Below are 19,819 nucleotides of genomic sequence, written 5' to 3'. Positions count from 1 at the left end.
GTTCATCCTCAGTTTCTCTGAGCTCTTAGGCTCAGAATTGAAATACAAAGATGTTAATTTTGCAGTAAACAAATTAAAAAAAAAAAAACCATACAAATCACCAAACATTCAGATTGCTCACAGCTCATTTATTTAATATAACAAACACATATGCATAGGTACTTTATAGACCACCAAGTTATACACATATACATTTTAATGTTTCTGCTACTATTCAATCAACAGCTGTGGAGCTAAATATGGGATAAGCCATATTATTAACAATCATCAGCTCAAAAAAGGCACTGAAGGTGTAAGGCAATGTAATTAAAAGCCAATAAAACTGTAATTACAGATTACACAGATGCAGTTGGACCTAAAGTAGAGAGCCTGAGCTAGTTTGATATTATTAAATACATTTATTGAATAAAAGGTATGTACAATGCAAACACTCTAAAATTAGTATTGGCACATGTTATTGTATTTTCGAGGGGAATCTTGCAAAGTCAGTATCAGCACTCTTCATGTGGTTGACTGCACTTCTTTAGTTCTATAACAGAAGAAAAACACAATAAATAAAACAAATGTGCTTGCTTTTGAACTTTTGAGGGTTTGGGGATGACTTGCAAGTAAGATCTATAAATTAAATTTAATAGCTAAACAATTCACCAATGTCATGAGTGGACACAGAGGTACAGAGAGACAGCTCAGTCGTGTGGTCACCACTGAGGCTGCCTTCTGATGGAGTGAAAAGGACGATCAAAATGTGCTGGGGAAACCACCAACACCTCAACTGTCTGCACTCAACTGCTTAAAAAAGTGTCAGTAGCAACTCATACCATCTTTGAGTCTCCTTATTTCTTCTGACTGCACATCGAGTTGCTGTTGAAGTGCTGCACATCCAACACAACCTGCAAGCCGAGATCAAGAACAGTGAAAGAAAATAAATAGCAGAAGGCCATTGCTGAGCTTTCCTGTTTTTAAAATATATATTTTTTAAATTGTTAATTTATTCCTAAAGTTGAGTTGATTTTCAGCTTTAGTGGTGTCAGCAACAAAAATAACCAGGAAGCTTATATGGAGATGCTCAACTTTTACATAAAATCTACATGGTGTGGTTTGAAAATGCTCCATAGTTAATGAGATAAATGATGTAGTAGTTGATTTCATTGATATTGTGACAATTCATGCTTACTCTGGATTTGAGCTTTAGGTAGTACAGCTTTATGAGCAGCTTCTTGCTGTTTCAAGGCTCTGACTCTGCTGACAGCATTGCATGACAATGATGCTTCAGCAGTGCTGGCTGGGACTGCAGCATCTGAAAGCACATGGCAGAGATGATTTAGGAAATCGATCATTACCAGCTGCTGTGACTAAGCAACACAGTCTGTTCAATGTTCAACACCCTCCTGACTCACCAACTCTTTGTAATTTAGCTGGTAAAACCTTTGGAGCAGCTGTGGGTGGCTTCAAGGTTTTGGCTCTTTTGGAAGCGTCACAGGAAGTTGTTGAGGCTTCAGGTTGTAAGGAGGAATCTGAAGGAAAGAACATGTAAAGAAAACCCATCACATTATGCGTCAGTCAGCCGTTAGTTGAATTAGAAGTTAAAAGCAGTGACATTACAACATTCATTAAGGCCGAATCAGTTCTTACCCATTTTCTTTCTCTTGGCTACAGGCAAAGGGTCAACTCTGGTTAAAGACTGTTTCTTCACTTGGGACATCTTTGTTGCAGGATTTGTAACTTAATGAAAATGCAGAAACATGACACAAAACTTTCAAACCAAAAAAACCATGAAAATATGGCGTATTCATTGCATGAATTATTAAATTGTGAGCTGTTAAACTGAAGTTACTTCTTGGGATCAGCATAAATTATGACTTCATATAGTCCTGTCCAGAATACCTGTGGGTCCCCGGAGACCGTCGGTGCTCGAGGACGCTGCTGTGTTAGCTCTTGCTGAGGGAGGCCTGAGCCCTTGTGCTGCCCTCAGAGTGCCTGCCTGTATGCCACTCAGCCGTGGATTTAGGAGGCCAATGGGCTGCCTGGAACCTACAAAAAAGAATTCATTCATTAAAAAAAGAACAGAGGTGCTAGGGTTATATATTCATTGTATATTGATAAAAGTTTGATTAAGGCTATTATTATGAAAGTAATATATTTACTGTGTAATAAAAGCACTACCTGTTGTTGTTGGGCGGAAGTTGTAAGATACAGGTTTTCCAGTGGTCTTAGACACATGAGAACAGGACGTCACATACATGCAGTATTCAGATTTTTGTTCGTCTGGTCCACAACCTACCACATGGGATGGATCAGAATTCCTCAGGGCTGCAGCTTGGGTTTTCTGCCTGGTTACAGGTAAACCTGACATCAAGTGCTCAGGTCGTCCAGGAAGTGCAGAGGCAGGCCTGTATCTTAGCAGCTGGGATGCAGTTTTCAAAGGCGGCAGCATGGATTTAGCAGCAGGCTTGGCCAAGAAGGTTTTTCTATCACAGACGATGTTTGATGGGACTTCCGAATGCACCTGATGATCTGGCTTACTGGGGCCATCCTCGTACAGTTTCTTCTGTGCTGCCATAGGCTTTCCGTCTTCTCGTTCTGTGCTGAAGTTGAACATTTTGCAGGTCACCATTGGCGTGGATGTAATCAAAGCGTCTCCCCTTAAATCCAGTGTGTCGTCCAAGTTAAACGTGGTGGCTTTGTTTTCATCTGCGTCTAAACTATGATGGCATGAAGTGTCAGGGAAACTATCTTTCATAGAGAGACCCGGATGAGAACTGTCTTTAGTGTCAAGCTGAGCAGCTGCAGAGGCTGTTTCCGTTGGATTTGATTGTGTCTCATGGACGTTGACTGTCATGGTGTCAGAGTGTGTAACTGTAGTCTGGTATTTCTTGGTTGTATCTGGAGGGATTGATTCAACACAACCCTTGTTGGGGGACTTCTGTGGAGACGCCTTGTCCAAAGAACTCTGCTGACTGTCTCTTGAGCTTGTTTCTGATATCGTTATTGTGCCATTCTGTTTGGGTGATTTCATCGTGAACGTGTTGTTCTGACTGCTTATATTTGTTGCACCAACTCCCCCTAAAATAGTACTGCCAGTTGATATCTGCAGCTTTTCAAAAGTGGAATTTTGTCTATCACTTGGCATTCCAGATGAGAAATTCTGAACAGAACCAGGGGAAGATTCATTGTCGTTTTTGGACCCTTTTGTAGGCTTGTTCACATCTTTCTGCGCTTTGGGGCTGCTTGCATTTGACGTGGGGAGATCCAGTGTCTCATTCTCAAGGCCATGTATCTGGGTGAGAGCAGGGGCTGATGTATCCTGATTGGACTGTGGGACAATTGTAAATGTGTCGTTAACAGACCCAGTTGGTTTCTGGTTTTGTGCTGTCAACCTACTGGTCGGATGACTAGTCAGCAGCTCCTGACCGCTAGTCACATTAGTGGAAGTGGCCCCAGGTTGACAGTGAGCCTCAGAGGTGACATTCTGTGAACTTGTGCTACACTCTATATCCTGAGTGTGTGAGGCTACACAATCAACAGACATGTCACTGGCGGAGCTGATGTCTCGAGTAACGTTAACCGGGTGGACACCAGGTGTGTCTAAACCTGATGTTTGAATCTTTCTTGTGCTTTGTCCACTGGACTCAAATGAGGGCCGACTGTCTTCCAAAGCACTTTCCATTGAAATATCCCGAGTCACATTGACAGAATTCTTCGGTGTGTTTTTTACTACGGAATTGTCTGACTGTTCACAGAGAGAGCTTGTGGTTTCTGTAATGTTGGCATGGACAGTACTTGACAAATTTTCACTGGTAATCGTGTCCTGTGTGCCAGGCTCTACCTCCACCTCTCCACCCAATGCTGATGACGGGAGGTTGTTTGGCAAACCACCCACTGCAACGTCCTGTTTGACTTCCAAGGGTGGCATCTCGCCTTTCGGTGAAAAGTCTGAATCATGTGTAACATCAAGAAGAGTAATTTCTGGGAAGAATCTGTCATCCAACCAGCGCAAAGGAGCATCTACACTTTCAGGGACATCAACCATCATACTGTCTTTTCCTGCCATTGTCTCACCTTTGGACACTTCAGCAACTTGGGAATGGTCTTGTGTTGCATGAAAGAGTCTTGAAGGATGTTCTTGTTGTGATGTCTGATTATTTGAGCTTGTTTCTGATGCAGTTCCTTCACCACTCTGTTTACAAAGAAGCTTTCTATTCGGAGAGTTGGTTTGAGGGCAAAACGTTCCAGCGCCCTTTGACTGAATGACATCAGGTTTCTTATTGACAAGAGTGTTAAAAGCCCGCACAAAGCCAGTCGTTAGTGGGGAAGGCGGCATGCTGTCCGGAGGAGCAGAGTCATTTTTAGACAGCTGCACTGTGGTATCACAGGTGACGTCAAGGAAAGTAATTTCTGGCATACATTCATCAGCCAACCAGCACACAGGAGTATTAGCATCCCCCAAAGATCGTCTTGAAAAGGTCCCAGTGATGTCTGCATTAGAAGGCTGGATCGAGCCAGCATTCTGGGAATTTGTGACCGTGTTGCATAAGGAGAGGGAGGGTGCAGGCAGATGTGAACTATTTTCATGTGGTGGAGGAGAAGAATACTTGTGAATATTTAATTGTTTCAAAATTGGTGTTAAAGAAGATTGAAAACCACAAAGGCCTATTTTGGGATTTGCACCTGCTGGTGCTGGGGTTGAAAATACAGAACGAGGATCATTTTCTCCACTTTTCCAAGCAGGGAAACACCCTGTCACATCTTTGTCTTGGTCCAGGAGCATAGAGGTCCCAGGGAAAGAAACAACTCCAGGTGGAATATTTTCACAGCATTCATCAATATCTTGAATTTCCTTTACAGGAGTTATTTGTACTGTGTTCTGATTGGCCATGCCAGAGGATGTATTTGAACTATTCCAGAGGAATTGTATTGTTATTACTGCCCCAGACACAATAATAAGACATCAGGAAACATCAATTCCAGGAGAAATTCCCTGACCTTCCTTGAGGACAGTCTGCGAATAAGACAAACTAATTAATGGCAAAAATACGTGTGGGCTTAAGAGACCAATAATCAAGCATTCCTATAATAATTTGCCATAAGCTCCTCCCGTTTTCAATCGAATATTTTAGGCATTCAAAACTAAAAGCTGAAGTACGTCGTGTACAGCTCTGCTAGGATGATGTAGGATTTTTTTAAATTAAAAAAACCAACTATTTTCCAATCTAAAACAAGGCACTGTCTGGTTTTACCATTTATATTTTACACTGGAGGTGACAACCCATGACCATTCAATTAAAATTAAAATTTAAGTTATGCGTTAGAGTCGCTTAACAGTTCGGAGCTCAGACAAACCATTGCATTTTGCTGTAACGACCTGCTTGTAATCAAACGATAGCTGTGGAACGATCGTTAGCAGAATGTATATTTTGACTTACCAAAGACACTTCTGTCGAGGATTTCCTGTTGTTGCCTGTTTCTTGAAATTTGGTAATTCAAAGGTAATAGTATAATGTAAAAAAGACCTAAATGTTTATACTGTCAACCAAGATCCACTTGGTTCAAATGACGATTTCCCTCGCACTGATTGGATCATAGCAACCAATCACAGCCTCGCCCTCTTCTTCTTCCGCTTCCTGTTCTTCCTCAGAGAGTTTTATGTAAGGAACAGGTCCATTATTTTAATGTCGCCCCCTGACGGCTGAAGTTGTTATTGTTCATTTGTAGCTTCTGGCGTTCTTTAAATGGAAATCCATATGATGGTCTATATGATTCTGCGTTATGCATTAAAATTCTTTGTCCTTTGTTATATATGTATTTAAAATGATAAAAATAGATAGATAGATAGATAGATAGATAGATAGATAGACAGATAGATAGATAGATAGATAGATAGATAGATAGATAGATAGATAGATAGATAGATAGATAGTCCAAAATATCAGCAAAAATACATTTATTACAAAACCTGTCTGCACAACAACTGGTTTATATTTAGAAAGGGAGCAGATGCAGAGACATTTAGAGCAAAACAAAACCAAAATGTGCACAATTGGCAGAAAAGCAAAATTTTTTGATATCATCAAGTTTATGAAGTAAAGCTGACTGAAGTGGGAAAAAAAATCAAAGTATTTTGATTTATTCTGATTTTCTCTGCTCTATTAATAAAAAAATGATAGTGGGGCAAATGTTTACGAATGAAATGTGAAAACTGTATCAACTGTGATTTTTGCAGTCCTTAAAACTTGAAATTATTGTATTTACATACTGACAAACATACTACAACTCATTATCCCTTGTTGTTTTCTTCAGTTTAGTCTTCAGCTCTGACATCAGTGGATTTCCGAATCTGGAAAGGCAAAAAAATTAAGAATCCAAATGTTCTGGGTTGTAATATTTAACAGATTATTAACTCTGATAATAGATTTTATTTAAGAGTGTCTTATTCTCTCAAGAACACTGCAAGATATCCACTTTACCCTGGTTGTCTTGGTGGCATCCATTTAGGTTTGCGTTGTCCCTCATCTTCTTCAGGGGCATCGTTCTTGCTCTCTGGCTTTGGCTCAACTTCCTGTGGATGTTGACGAAGGTTAATAATTTTAACTAAGAAAAAGGCTGAATTCAAAAATAGCTACGACTCTAGAATGAAAGTGTAAGAACAGGAAATTGACATCTCTTACCTTTGTCTGTGTCTTTTTTAAAATCGGTAAACCTCCAGTGAGACCTGGAAAAATAAGTGTCATTAGTTTCTAATTTACTCATAATGAATCATAACTGAATACTCGGATGATCTTCCTTGTCTTGCTCTTAACCTACCAGGTAATTTTATTCCAATGCCCAAACCTCTCCCTGGAAACCCTACTGGCGTTCTGGATGGTGAGGGTGAAGATGGTGTGGGATTCAGTGAGGGCATCTGTATCAGTGAGCGGGCATCTTTGGGTGGCCGCACCCGAGGGTTTTTAATGGAAATTCTTGACTTTTGTGGAGAGGAATCAAGCAGAGATTCATGCACCTGTAATCATCCAAAGAAGCAAAATGTATGTGTTTAATTTTTAAAAAATTTCCTCGATAAATATATTGACTATGGAGCAATACCTCCATCTGATGTCTGGAGCCTTGAGTCCTGTTTAGTCCAAGCAGAGTGTCCACATCATCTTCTGACCATCCAGTCTGTGGTGTCTCCGTGGTGGACAATTTAATCAGCCTTGCTGACTCAGGGTCACCTTGTGATCCACATGCTGTTGAGCCTGACATTTCTAATGACATTTCAGAGGGGCTTCTGCAGGGTCCTGACCCTAAATTTTCTTTTTCATCTCCAGAGACGGCCACAGTGTCCTTCAGAGTATCCTCATTCTCTTTTGGTGCCTGGACAAAAGTGTCCATCTCCGTTGAGGACTGAATGTCCTCTTCTGTTTCCCCTGTGTGGTCTGTTACCCCAACATCACACTCTGACCCAGACTCTTGCTTGAATTTTCCCTGCGATTCCACTGATTCCTGATTTAAATGTCCAGCCTCTCCGGGATGTGACTGCTGTACCTCTGCAGGCTCCTCTGTCACTGTATCCAGAGATCCAGTTTTAGGTCCTGGAACAAAAATATTACAGGCATCTGATTCTGAAGTAGTGGTTGTGCCTTCAAGTGACCCAGTTATGTTTAACGTCCAGAGCTGACTTTCCATCCTCTGTGCCCCTGATCCAGAGGGAGCGTGGTCCAAAAAGTCGGCTCCTTCTGTACAAGAAGACATTTCTGTATGACTTCTGAATTCTGATCCTCCAGACTGACTTGGTTCCACAAACTGCTCTTCATTTTCTGGCGGATCAGATGAGATCTCATCCTCCTCCTCAGCATTCACTGGGTCTATCTTCCAATCCATTTGCAGTCCAGGCTCAGACTCTTTCTGGCCTTTGACACTGTCAGTGTCCTGTGACGACATCTGTATCCATGGGTCAATGGTCTCTTCATCAATCACCTCTTGAGCACTGTTTGGGCTTGTTTCTTCTATGTAAATCATTGTCACACGCTTTTGTGTTTCCTCTGCTGATATCACAGTCATATCTTTAGCTGTGGACTTTGAAACAGTGTCATTGTTTATTGCCTGTGATGGTTGTTTTTGTGTCACCAGTCCCTCAGACTCTACATCCAAGATGTTGCCACTGTCTGTGCTTAACTCAGACATACTTTCTATTGCCAGATTTAAGACCTCTTCATTTCTGCCCTTTGATTCATTGTTTGCTAATGTTCCATCATCTTTGAGCCCAGATATCTCCATTTTTAATCCTGCATCTTGTATTTCTGCTGTTTTCCCTTCTAAGAATGTAGATTCTCTCTCAGCTTCCTGTCTCACCAGTCCAGATTCATTGAAGTCATCCAGTAAACTCTGGCTCCTGTTGCCCATTTCTGCCATCTCCAGCATTTTATCTTCAAAGAAGTTTACATTTTCATCAGTAAACACGACCACTTCCTGTATCTTCTGGTCACCCTCACTAGCATAAACTTTACTTGCATCATTTATCTCAAGTTCAACCAAAAGCTCTTCTGTTTCACCTTGCAGCTCTTTTGATGTTGCCTGTGTTTCTTCTTCTTGGTGTTTGATTCCAGCCCCCACTGAGTCCAACAATACTGCTTGCATCACAGACTCAGCAAGTGGCTCTTTTCCTTGTGGCGATTCATCGTCAGTGAGATGCAGAATTCCACATCGGTCCTCTTCAGCCAAATCAAAGCTCTCCTGAATATCATCTCCCGTCTTCTGCTCCTCTTCCATGCACTCCATCGTCAGCAAATTGTCAGATCCTGTACGAGGACAATTTTTTTGAACACTCTGTTTGCCCTCCGTCTCCTGTGGTAAAAGCGCAGTCTTGCATTCTTCGGGATCTCGTTCTTCCAGGAACCTTTGTATTGTATTTTCATCTTGCCCTTGCTCATTGTTGCTTGCAGGAAATCCCCTTTGTACTTCCTCAGAAAGTGGAGGATTTAGTCCCTGTGATACAACAAGCTGGCCTTCGCATGTTCCTTGGAGAATGTTTTTAAACTCTCCACTTGCTTCCTGTCCAATGTTGTTGATGGAGTCTACTGTAACCCAGGCGCTGGTCCGTGATGCTTCCTGGTAACAGTCTTCATCTTCTCTTCCACAATAGAGTTTCTCCTCTCCTGCTTGAATTTCATGGATCAGTCTGTCACTAATCACATCAGTGTCTTCTCTTTTAACATCCTTGCTTTGAATGTCAGTGAGATTAGTTGCATTATCTTGTTTGCCAACAATAACTACCTCACCTTTAGGTAAATTTCCATTTTCTGGATGCAACTTGTCATCTGCTGACTGACTGATGACAGAGAGTGGGTTTATGACTTGTTTGGCACCTAGATTTGACTCTCCTTCAAATTCAGAAGCCAGGAATCCAAGATCCTCATCCTGCTGTGCCCCTTTCCCTTCTCTGTCCTCCTCCTCTTGTCTCAGGGATTGACGTATGTCGCAGTCTTCATTTTCCAAATCTGCTTTGTCATCTTCACCGTCTGTTGTTTTGATCCTGATGGACATGTTGTCCATTCTCTGCCAATCACCTTTGGTCAATGCTCTTGCGGCTGCTTCCTCAGCACCAGTGTCCTCCTTGCTGTGAAGCGATCTGCTGTTGAGGCAGTCACCATAGTCCTGCATCTCGCCCTGTCCATCAGTGTGCAAGCTTTGAATTCTTTTACCTTTTTGTTGGTTGTCCTGTGCATTGAATAGCTCTACATCCCAACCTGTTTGGCTAAGGCCTCCCTCCCTTGCGTCATCACCTTTGAGGGATGCTTTGTCCTGAATATCAGTCAGCTGGGTTTTGTACGGTGTGTCCATGACATCAGGCTCTCCATGGCTTTCGGAAGGACAATGATGCTCCCAGCCAACAACTACTTGAGGTGAGCTACGTACTTTGAGAATTGTAAGGGGATGTTCTTCTTCAGCTTCCTTTTTGCTAGCTTCCTCCTCCGTGTGGCCACATGCTGCACTCTCATTGTCGACAGCAGACTCCTGGAAGGAGTTTGGGTCATTTGCAACGTTGTTAACTGCCTCCGATCTGAAGAATCTGCTAATGGCTCCTGTTATGTAATACTGACAACAAAGAGAAGGACAAACTTAATAGCATATTTGTTTTTTTCTTTCTGATCTGCATTGCTTGTGTTATCTCTCCTGTACAAAAATACAAAATATTATCAGCCAAAATAAAGTAGACATCTTATCAATTTAACTTTTTTCAGTGCGTGGCTTTGTGTAAATGCTGAAGGCTCAGTTAGAGGAAATCTTGCAACAAGGCTTTTAATACACAGAGCTTGCGGAACTTTCCTGTTACAAGCTCAGAATACACACATATTATTCTTTGCTTAGTCTACTTCCGTCAAGTTTCACCCCACTGCCAGAAAGGTAGTGCAAAACCACTAGGAGGAAAGAAATTAAGGCGTCAAGACAGAACTTGAGCTTGTGAGGAATTTAATTGATAGAGCCGTCAAAAGGTGTGCGTGAATGTATGAACCAATTTCCTCATAGCGACAGTCAACCGACAGACTGACAAGCCCAGGACACAGGCTGTCACAACAGTGCAGAGTCTAAAGTTCTCCAAGGCAAACGGTGTTTGTGATTTTTGGGCTGCCAATAATTGACTTTGATTTGGATTTATATACTTCTGTGAATGCGTACACTATTGTCGCTGGTGGAAAAAAACAGGTCTTGAATGAACTTGCGACTTGAACTTATATGAGGAAATAACCATCAGATGTGTTTGAGTTTCGTTCTCGAGAGACACACTCACACAGAGACACACACACACACACACACACACACACACACAGACAATATTCGTAGGGTATAAAACAGTCTCGCACTTTGAGGAAAAAATAACATACCAAATATCCACATTTTACACCACAGCCCTAAAAATGACAGCATATATCTTTAATGCTCCAACACTCACCCATGCTGCCCAGAGTGTTCTCCCCACATTGGATGTTGGACCGTCACTGTCCATTTTTAATCTTTCACCTCTTCCCTGACCGTCACCATCTGAGTCCAAGTGTGAAAATCAAGCAGCACCAAGTGCCAATGTTGCTGACTCTCGCTTTAGTTCCTGATTCTGACATGATGTATAAACCATGTCATGATGAGGAAGAGGATGAATTGTGGTATATAACTCATTTTGCGGATGTGTGCAGCCAGCCAGGCCACAGGGGTGACAGTTTTTAAGTCCGGCTTTTATGACAGATCTGCTTTATATTCAGCAACACAACAGTGACAAGTTTAAAACTTCTAACATGCCAGAATGTTTCTTTTAATCTGTGATGAAGTGCTAAATGGGCTATTAGGTGCTATTTCAGTACATGTCGTAAAATTATACATACTTAAATGTATTAGCCAAACACACATTAACAGGCTTTTCGTAACAAAATTCTTATTATGTAATTACTTGAAAGTTGGAATTATTTGTCATACATAATAACTATAATAAATTAGTACTGAGTCCATATAAAAGCAAAAAGTAAGTAAAAGGTCGTATAGAACATATAGAACATTATGCTTTGTGATTTTACTTGATCGGTGATCGGCTGCAGGCTTCCATCCATCCAGGACCTGTATATCTCCAGGACCCGGAGGCGTGCAGGTCGGATCACGGCCGACCCTTCCCACCCTGGTCACGGACTGTTTTCCCCCCTCCCCTCAGGCAGGAGACTACGGTCCATTCAGACCAAAACCTCCCGCTACACAAACAGCTTCTTCCCCTCTGCCATCAGGCTGCTGAACACCAAGTGACTTATCACTTAAGCACCATGTACAGCAGCCAGTCGGACTCACGAACAATACATTACTCCTGCACGGACCTGCACTATTTCTTACCACTCACTATTTATGTATACACTGTATATAAGTCTTATTTTATTTTATTTATCTTATTCTAGTGTGGTGTTGATGTCTAGTGTTATGTTGAATGTCGCAGCGGCACACCATGACAAATTCCTAGTTTGTGTAATACTGTGTATTACATGAACAATGGCAATAAACCTTCTTCTGATTCTGATTCTGATTCTGATTCTGATTTACTTGTTTAGGAAGCTAAACAGGTAAAACGAGTTCTGTGGGTTACCGGTATTTGCATCTACTCTTTTCAACCACACAAGTGTGTCTTTTATATTTCAGGAGCTCACACCTCATAACATTTACATACACACACAATGACCTTTTATAACCTTTAATGTAGAAAATGATTAATTCTATATGATGATGATGATAATAAATATACATAGAATATGTTGATTTGAGTAAAAAAACAAACCTTTTTGATCAAAATATTGAAACTTGGAAATCCTACAGAACTACAAACAGAACTATGTAACTGCTACTTTATCTCTCTCCCTCCAGATATGTGCGTATATATACACACACGTATAATATATGTGTGTGTGTGTTTTATATAGAAGCAGAAATTTCTTCATTGGGCTCTGAAAGAGAGAACAAAGAAGCAAGTCAACAATCCAAACGTGTCAGACCGAAACAAATAAAAGCTGGCTTCCATGTATGATATCTTTATAATGGGGGTTACATCTACAGACTAACTACTCACACATGTGACTGTATTCATATCCTATATGATACATCTTTAGGGGCCAGGCTGTGCACTACCTGTCCATGTGCGATACACAGGGAGCTTGAAGGCAGGGTGTGTGATCTCCACGCAGACTCTTAAACGCGCTCTCTCGCTCTCTCTGGCCTGGCTCCTCAAGTTGACTGTGTTGATGTGCAGCGCGCCTTCATCTTCATCCTGCTCGCTCCCTTGGTCACTGTCCTCATCCACCTCTGACTTTGTGTCCTCATCCCTTTCAGTGTTGTTATTCTCTCCATCCACTCTTTCATCGATGTATTCTATTCCTTTAGCGTTTGGGTCTGCCACGGCATCTTTTGTTTCTGTAAAGTGACAAACGAATAAACGAAGCTTGTAACAGTAGGAAGTCTTTGTCGTGCTTTAAAATTGGTCTGGAAATGTTAAATACTTATTGTGAGGCTATTCTTTTTCTTCAGTTGTTTGCCTGTCTGATTTGGTGGGCTGGTGGAGGTCTCCAAGGCACACACGCTTTTCAGCTCTCTCTGCCCGTCGTCTCCTATTTCCTCGGTCTCGTTGGACACCAGTTGTGAGAGTGTGGGTCCCCCTGCTGCCCACAGTAATTTGGGTTTAGGGCAACCTCCCGTTAACAGGAGAGAAAATACGCCGACTCCTTCACTGCTCCAGCAGACTGAGATCGATGGAGGAATGATTGGAGCAACTAAAGGACAGACAGTCAAAAGGTAAGCACAAACAACAATACCTTATTTGGATATTGTTAATACTGCATTCTAACAGGATTTATACCAATTTCCACATTTTTCCAGCGTCTCTGGATAGGCTCCAGTAGAGAACAGTGTTCCACCCTGCAGATAACCCCTCCTCCTCTCTCTTTTTTCCCCAGATTCGTGGCCCGTCTCTTCAGTGTGGCGGTGGCCCTGTAGAGTCTGGGGTGAGTCTGCACAGGACCCCAGATCTCTCCCCCGTCTAGCACCTCCTCCTCCTCCTCTGCATCATCTCGGTCTCCACCTCTGAGCTTCAGCCAGATCACCTTTACATTTGCTGGGTAAAAATCTGTAATTTCACACCCCAGGTTCAAAGTCTGATCCGGAGAGGAAGTGAAGCTCATGATTTCTGACACACATGGTCTCTTTATGAAGCCTAGTGTCAGACAAACACAATAAAAACAGTCTTGATCTTTCTTTTCCGTGTGCTTCCTAAAGATTCCCGATTTATCATATCCTTTTTCTGACCTCGGGTTTCACGCGTGATTGGTTGCTTCAAGGCAATGTGGTGAACACTGACCCACACTTTAGTGCTTCCCTTTTCCAGTTCACTCTTCGGCAGTTTACACTGGCTATAGGCCGAAAAGAATCCTTCAGAATCGGGTCGGGGAGATGAGGAGGCCTGGGAAGCCACAGGACTCAGCTCACCCCCCTGACAGAACCAACGGAATGTAATGACATCAGGGTGAAAATATGTTGCCCGTACAGTCATGCTGATAAGATCTGGAATGACACGTTCGGATTAGATTCTAACACCAGAATGGGGTTTTATATGTTTTAAACTGTAACGTGAGCTTAAACCTGAGTCATTTTGCGATTCGGCCAGCTGAATTTCTGATACTTCTGGAGCAGCTAGAAGACATTTGCAGATATTTGCTTACTTAAATGGTAGAATTTGAATAAAAAAAACCCAGTAAATGAGTAATTGATATTTCTTACACAGGATGGTAAACTTCTCAGATACCCTCTCCACCACAATCTTGTCCTTGCCGACGTAGGAGACCTGGCACTTAAACACAGCGCCCTTGTGGATTGAAATTTCTGGAATGAACGTCAGTGAGGAGATCAGCTGCTGGGTGGCACTTCCAGAAGAGTGCAGAGGGCCCAGAGTATGCATCTTGTAGTAACCCATCTCCCCTCTGGACGGCAGGAGACGACCCTTCTCTGACACTGGGGAAGTGAGAGTTAACCCATAGGGCAGATGGATGGTTGTTAGGGGGTTATAGAGGCAGTTGAAGTTAACTGTGGTGGGTTGTGTGATCAGGTTTTAAGTTGTTAGGACAATTTAGTGTAAAGAAGGAACAAAGGTGTATTTAGGCATGGCAGCAATACACTTATCACAGCTAGTTGGTTTTAATAATACCTAAATAATATGCCTCCCACATACCAAACAACTTTATTGTTGTTTTATAGAATGTTGCAATGCAAGGAACACTCAACATTAGGAAGAGTAACACTTAAAAAAAGCAGCTCGAAGAGTTACATTATTTAGGGTTAATTAACAGACTTCAAAAGTAAATTCCAGTTAGCTTCCTATACAAAACAGGATCTATTCAAAACAGGAACCCCATCTCCACCCCAAAGGCAGTTATTTTGTAATAATGAAAAAAATAATACATGCTTACAGAGTATTATGGAATACAAAGACTGTTAAAATAACCTGTCCAAAACCTGAAACTACAAACCACTTGTCTGCATTGTTAAATCAAACCTTCCTCTTGGTTTTTTGTATTTTATATGTTTCATTCAATTTCCCTACAGGGATGAATAAATCTTGAGGTGTTTAACGAGAAATGAAAGCTTTGGTAGATAGGGACAACACTGTCATTTCATCTCTTTGGTGTGGCAGATGTTCTGCAAATGGGGATTATAAAAAAAAAAAACCTGCATGTAAACTGCATAGAATGTAGTTACAGCTAATGTTGCTGAGCTGGATTTTAGGGGGTGGAACAATTCCTCACATTGTGTTCGGCAACGCAGGCTTCTGCAGCTACATTTTCAAATGTCAGGGTGAACAATCCCACAAGACATGTATGAATAAACTAGGATGAGGTGGAATGACAGCTAAAAGTGAGAAACAGTCTCTGTCCATCTGCCAGATAGTCTACAGTCTACAAACACTCACTCTATACTCTTGTAGAGAAGGATACCATCAACTTATATCTTAGATTGTTCTCAACGTTCTAAAAACCCTTCATCAAGTTGGTTATGAACAACACAGGCATTACAGAGATAACCATTTATTATCTACAGATTCCCAAATCCAGTAAAACCTGCTCTGGAAGCAGTTTTACCACAGGGATGGTAACAGCTGTTGCTGCTTTTCAGACCAGGACTAAAAAACCAACCCAACAACATAGTTTCACATTTGTTTTTGACGTCACTGTGTGAATCTGATCTGAAGGATGGGCTGTAATCCTACCAGCAAGTGATGTGTCGGAGATTGGAGTGTCATTAAGGAACCAAGCAGTCTGCACTCGGTCCACCCGCCTGCCCTCAATGCTCACGGTCACTCTGCCCTTCTGACCCACAATCACACGTGGTGGCAGGATAACCCCCGACACGTTCAGAGACTTTTGTTTCTCTGGATAGTGAGAGAGACAATGGAGAAAAGCAGAGGTCGACTGAGCTCAAAGATCATTCAGTTGCAGTTAATCACAATAATCAGTTGCTGTGTAATTTGACTCCTACTCACCATCTCTCCTTCTCCAAGAAAAACCAAAGCAAAGGAGAAAGACCAACACCAAGGAAATACACATCAAGGCCACGGACGCTTTCGCTGATTTAGTCAACAGTGGAGGTTCGCCTGAAAATGAACAATGGCAGGATTCAAAAGGGGAAACTTCAAGCTGGATGAAGATGTGACGAATGATTACAGATTCCCCTGAATTGAGGTCTGGTTCTCCGTTACCAGTGTTGATTGTTTTGCCCTAATATCTTACCTTTAGGGTCCAGTGTGTCCAGGTTTGCTGAACTACTGACCGGGTGTTCTACCCCAGGCTGGTTTACAACACACTGAACCAGCCCACCTTGTTCCCTCTGACTGGAGCTAAGAGTATAGTAACGTCTGGTAGTGTAAGTCCCACCACTGTTCTGCTCAGTGGCAGGCGGGATGGGAAGGACTGTGCCATTTTGAAGGAAGGTCACTGAAACATCCTCCGGATAAAAACTTTCCACGTCGCAGGTCAGTGTGAGAGGAATGTTGTTGGAGCTCGATGGCAGGACTGAAAGTCTGACAGAAGCAGGGTCTGAGAAGAGAAATGCGTACGTGTGTGTCCTGACCAGACTCTGTCCTCTATATGGTGACAGAGAAATGACGGCCTGTAATTGGTGTGTGTCACTCACATGTGATCCTCAGTGTGAAATTTAGCTCCTGTTCGCTGTCATTATGCCAGACTCTGCAACCAAAAGTCACATTCTGATCGTCCCTGGAAGGATATAAGGTCAGGTTGCCAACTGCTGTGTAGTAGCCATCTGGAGCTGGATGTCCTGCAGTGGTGTAGGGAGGCTGAATCTCTTTCCCATTCCTGGTCCAGGAGAAAGAGACAGGGGGAGGGTAGAAGCCCTCTGCGTGGCACTTAAGCTGGTTCTCCCTCTCCAACACCACCCACTGCTGAGGCACGGAGACAGTCGGGAAGGCTGAGGGAGAAAAGGGCTTCACAATGTTCTGTTCTCAGGTTAAGGAGTGAATTTCATGGACCCAACACATACCCAGGATGCTCAATGTGACGTTACTGGAGTGTAGTATTGTGGAGTTGTAGTCAACTTTGCACTCGTACAGGCCCTGCAGGTTGAGGCTGGCTCTGAGGACAGTCAGGGAAAAGTCGCCATTGACAAAATCACTGATGTTCCAGCTATAGCCCTCATTTATAGTTGACGTTGTGTTCCTGAACAAAGCCACAGCAGAGCCATTCCTCATCCAGCTGATGCTCAGGAGAGAGAGATCGGAAGGCCCCGTCACATTACAGGGGAGGGTTGCGTTTGCATTTGGCCTGGACTGGATCTCAGTTAGAGATGCTGTATACAGAGAATGCTTCAGTTAGGAGAAAATCAGTCCTTAAAAACAAAACACACACATTTATTTGAAAAAAAAAAAACCAACAACTCAAAACCCACTGAGTTATACAGCTGTATGCAAGTGGACTGGCATTTAAGACATTCAAGAATCCCCCTTTCTTAAGTAAAATATATAATTCAGTATTAACAGATATATTTAACTCATCTCTAGAAGTTCTGGTGCTTTGAGATCTGGTTTTACCTTAGCTGGAAAATTATACAAGCTGGCTCTAACCCTCACCCTAACCCAAGCTACAAGCTAACCACACAGGCCTGGTACACACAACAAAAGAATCAAACCTCAGTTTGGGTGGGTCAGTTAAGTTCACAATTCTAAACAAACACTCATATGTCCTGTTTGACTTTCATGTTTTTTTGCATTTTTTCTTGTCATCCCTTAAGTCAATAACCTCAGTGTAGTCCTCTTGAGTCAGTGGAAAGAGAAAGCATGTCACTCAGGTCTTTCTTCTGGGTGGATTAATTTGTAACCAGCATAATAAATACGCTCAGTCACAGAACCAACACTCTAAATCTCTCTTTCGGTGTTTTGGGTGTGCTTGACAAATGTGCACAAAAGTTCCTTGTGGAGACAACAAATACGTTTATAATGACAGCTGTTTGTGCCCACCAAAACACATGCATATGATGCCGGCTAATAACACATTTTAATTATATTGAGATTTCTGATGATTAATATTAGTGTAATACTAACTCTGTCCATTTCTGATTTAAATATATCAGAGCTTTTAAATACTAATAGAACATTTTCCCATGCTTAATATTACCCATTCCAGTGGAACAGCCTCAAGATACATTTGAAATGCTCACAAACACACAAATCAAGACAAGGTGACTCTCCTACGCTTTCCCTCTCAGTCTGAATCGATCAAGACGGACGAATGCTTTGTGTTGTCCCTCCGGAGACACTGGCATGGTTTAGGTCCACATGCTACAGTCCCTGTCCATTTCATCTGCTCAGAGTTTGGTCAGTGTGTGTATAAAGACACATACTCACCAGGCTTTATGAGCTTCAGAAGGACGACACAGACGAGGACTTTACACCTCATTGCCAGGCTTGTCTTCAGGCTGAGTTCTTATCATCGGGCCCTTTGGCTTTCTTATATAGGCCTAGAGCAATGACTTGAGAATGGGTGGGTCTGCCCACCCGGATGAGGAATAAGAAATATTATCCCTGGGCCTCAGACGGGTGAAAGGAGGCTCTTTTTTGTGCGTAGTTATTCCTGAGCAAAGTGAACCTTAGAGATTGATAGCGTGCAGAGGGGAGAAGGAGGAGGATGTGCACAAGTGGACCAACTTAAAATTCAGACGGGCCTCAGGCCAAGGTTTTGGGCTACTTTACATTGGTGCAGTGTTGCCCCGCACAAACAGAGAGGGTGATCACGTCGAGCTCATGTCGGCAAACACTCCAGCAAGACTGCAACCCCCCTTTTTTTTAATCTGGGGAAAAATAAATGTTGGTTATACAGCCACAGGATACAAACCGGGTAATTCTTCTCTTGCTCCATTCTCCATTCACACACTTTCTGCTCTGCGACTGTCACTCACTCCGATTCAGGACAAGTGCTCATTCTTCCATGCCAGTATGTTGTTTTGGAATGAACAAACCAAGCTCAATAAAAAAGAACACGCTGCTGCTGGGTGAATATCCTGATAAAGATATTTTTATAAAATCTGAGTCGCAATCAAATGTAGCAGGGCTGACGTGGCTGGTTTCAAATGGTTTGCTCAGCTGATTAAGCATGCAAATATCTGTGCGCATGAAGTGAAATTCCATCCTGCATATACATAAATGTGGAGCATACAGTACATAAGTGAGGACTTGGTTCATTTACTTCCAGACAACACTTTAAAGAGTTCTTTATGTACATGTGAGATAATAGTGGTATTTTCATGTCCTATCTTCAAAATAAGTCTTGACTGAAGTAAACATGGTTTGTTTTTCCAGTACATGATTATGCTGTATGAACGGTAGTGCACTGGTGAGCCTGGAGGCCAAAAAGTGCTTTTCCCTGTGAAGGTTGCATGTTCTCCCCGTGTCCCCGTGGGTTTTCTCCATGTATTCTGGCTCCAAAGACATGCATTTGGTAAACTGGCTGAAGGCGGAAATTTTTGTTTGATTTTGGCACCCAGTGATGAGCTGGTGACTTAGATGGATGTTCTAGATGCACTTTGCTTCAGTCCACTTTAGGCACTCGTGAAAATGATTAAAGGCGACATATTGGAGCTTTGCTGTTTGCTGTTGCTGGTTTGTTGTCTTCCAGTATTGTGTTTGCTCATTCCGTGTGGCTCAAAGCCCTGACTGCTTTCATGACATAAGATTGTTTATTCTGCAGAACAAAAGAGTCAAGTGGCAATTTAGAATGAGGAAGGGATCTATTTTCATTCATTGCACGTCTATATTCATGTGTATAAG

At 42.3% G+C, this 19,819-nt stretch overlaps 3 protein-coding genes across 5 annotated transcripts; all 3 read right to left on the bottom strand.

Moving 5' to 3' along the window:
* Positions 1 to 108: 108 nt before the first annotated feature.
* On the bottom strand, positions 109 to 5,834 carry LOC105416310 (uncharacterized). Its single transcript, XM_011602842.2, has 9 exons — positions 5,424 to 5,834; positions 2,282 to 4,999; positions 2,164 to 2,209; positions 1,885 to 2,031; positions 1,633 to 1,722; positions 1,398 to 1,514; positions 1,175 to 1,297; positions 819 to 890; positions 109 to 529 (listed from the first exon to the last, which is right to left on the bottom strand). Exons 2-9 carry the CDS (start codon positions 4,874 to 4,876, stop codon positions 492 to 494), a joined length of 3,228 nt encoding a protein of 1,075 aa, XP_011601144.2. The 5' UTR covers positions 4,877 to 4,999; positions 5,424 to 5,834; the 3' UTR covers positions 109 to 491.
* A 92-nt stretch (positions 5,835 to 5,926) lies between these two features.
* On the bottom strand, positions 5,927 to 11,155 carry LOC105416308 (uncharacterized). The gene is made up of 6 exons (XM_011602836.2): positions 10,928 to 11,155; positions 7,081 to 10,071; positions 6,802 to 6,997; positions 6,666 to 6,709; positions 6,465 to 6,556; positions 5,927 to 6,334 (listed from the first exon to the last, which is right to left on the bottom strand). Exons 1-6 carry the CDS (start codon positions 10,979 to 10,981, stop codon positions 6,265 to 6,267), a joined length of 3,447 nt encoding a protein of 1,148 aa, XP_011601138.2. The 5' UTR covers positions 10,982 to 11,155; the 3' UTR covers positions 5,927 to 6,264.
* Positions 11,156 to 12,017: 862 nt separating this feature from the next.
* Positions 12,018 to 18,686, bottom strand: LOC101078672 (tyrosine-protein phosphatase non-receptor type substrate 1). 3 transcript variants are annotated; one of them, XM_029837852.1, is made up of 13 exons: positions 18,401 to 18,686; positions 17,041 to 17,346; positions 16,675 to 16,968; positions 16,272 to 16,577; positions 16,025 to 16,135; positions 15,752 to 15,913; positions 14,269 to 14,571; positions 14,131 to 14,181; positions 13,798 to 14,052; positions 13,352 to 13,705; positions 12,996 to 13,265; positions 12,628 to 12,909; positions 12,018 to 12,446 (listed from the first exon to the last, which is right to left on the bottom strand). In XM_029837852.1, exons 1-13 carry the CDS (start codon positions 18,450 to 18,452, stop codon positions 12,415 to 12,417), a joined length of 2,778 nt encoding a protein of 925 aa, XP_029693712.1. In that variant the 5' UTR covers positions 18,453 to 18,686; the 3' UTR covers positions 12,018 to 12,414. The 3 variants fall into 3 exon arrangements, with proteins under 3 accessions (XP_029693712.1, XP_029693720.1, XP_029693725.1); XM_029837860.1 differs by having other exon boundaries at positions 14,269 to 14,499; XM_029837865.1 differs by having other exon boundaries at positions 14,269 to 14,370.
* Between the last annotated feature and the right edge of the window lie 1,133 nt (positions 18,687 to 19,819).

This window comes from Takifugu rubripes, chromosome 1, assembly GCF_901000725.2.
Source record: "Takifugu rubripes chromosome 1, fTakRub1.2, whole genome shotgun sequence".
Classification (NCBI taxonomy): Eukaryota; Metazoa; Chordata; class Actinopteri; order Tetraodontiformes; family Tetraodontidae; genus Takifugu; species Takifugu rubripes.
This window is presented reverse-complemented; position numbering and strand designations above follow the sequence as displayed.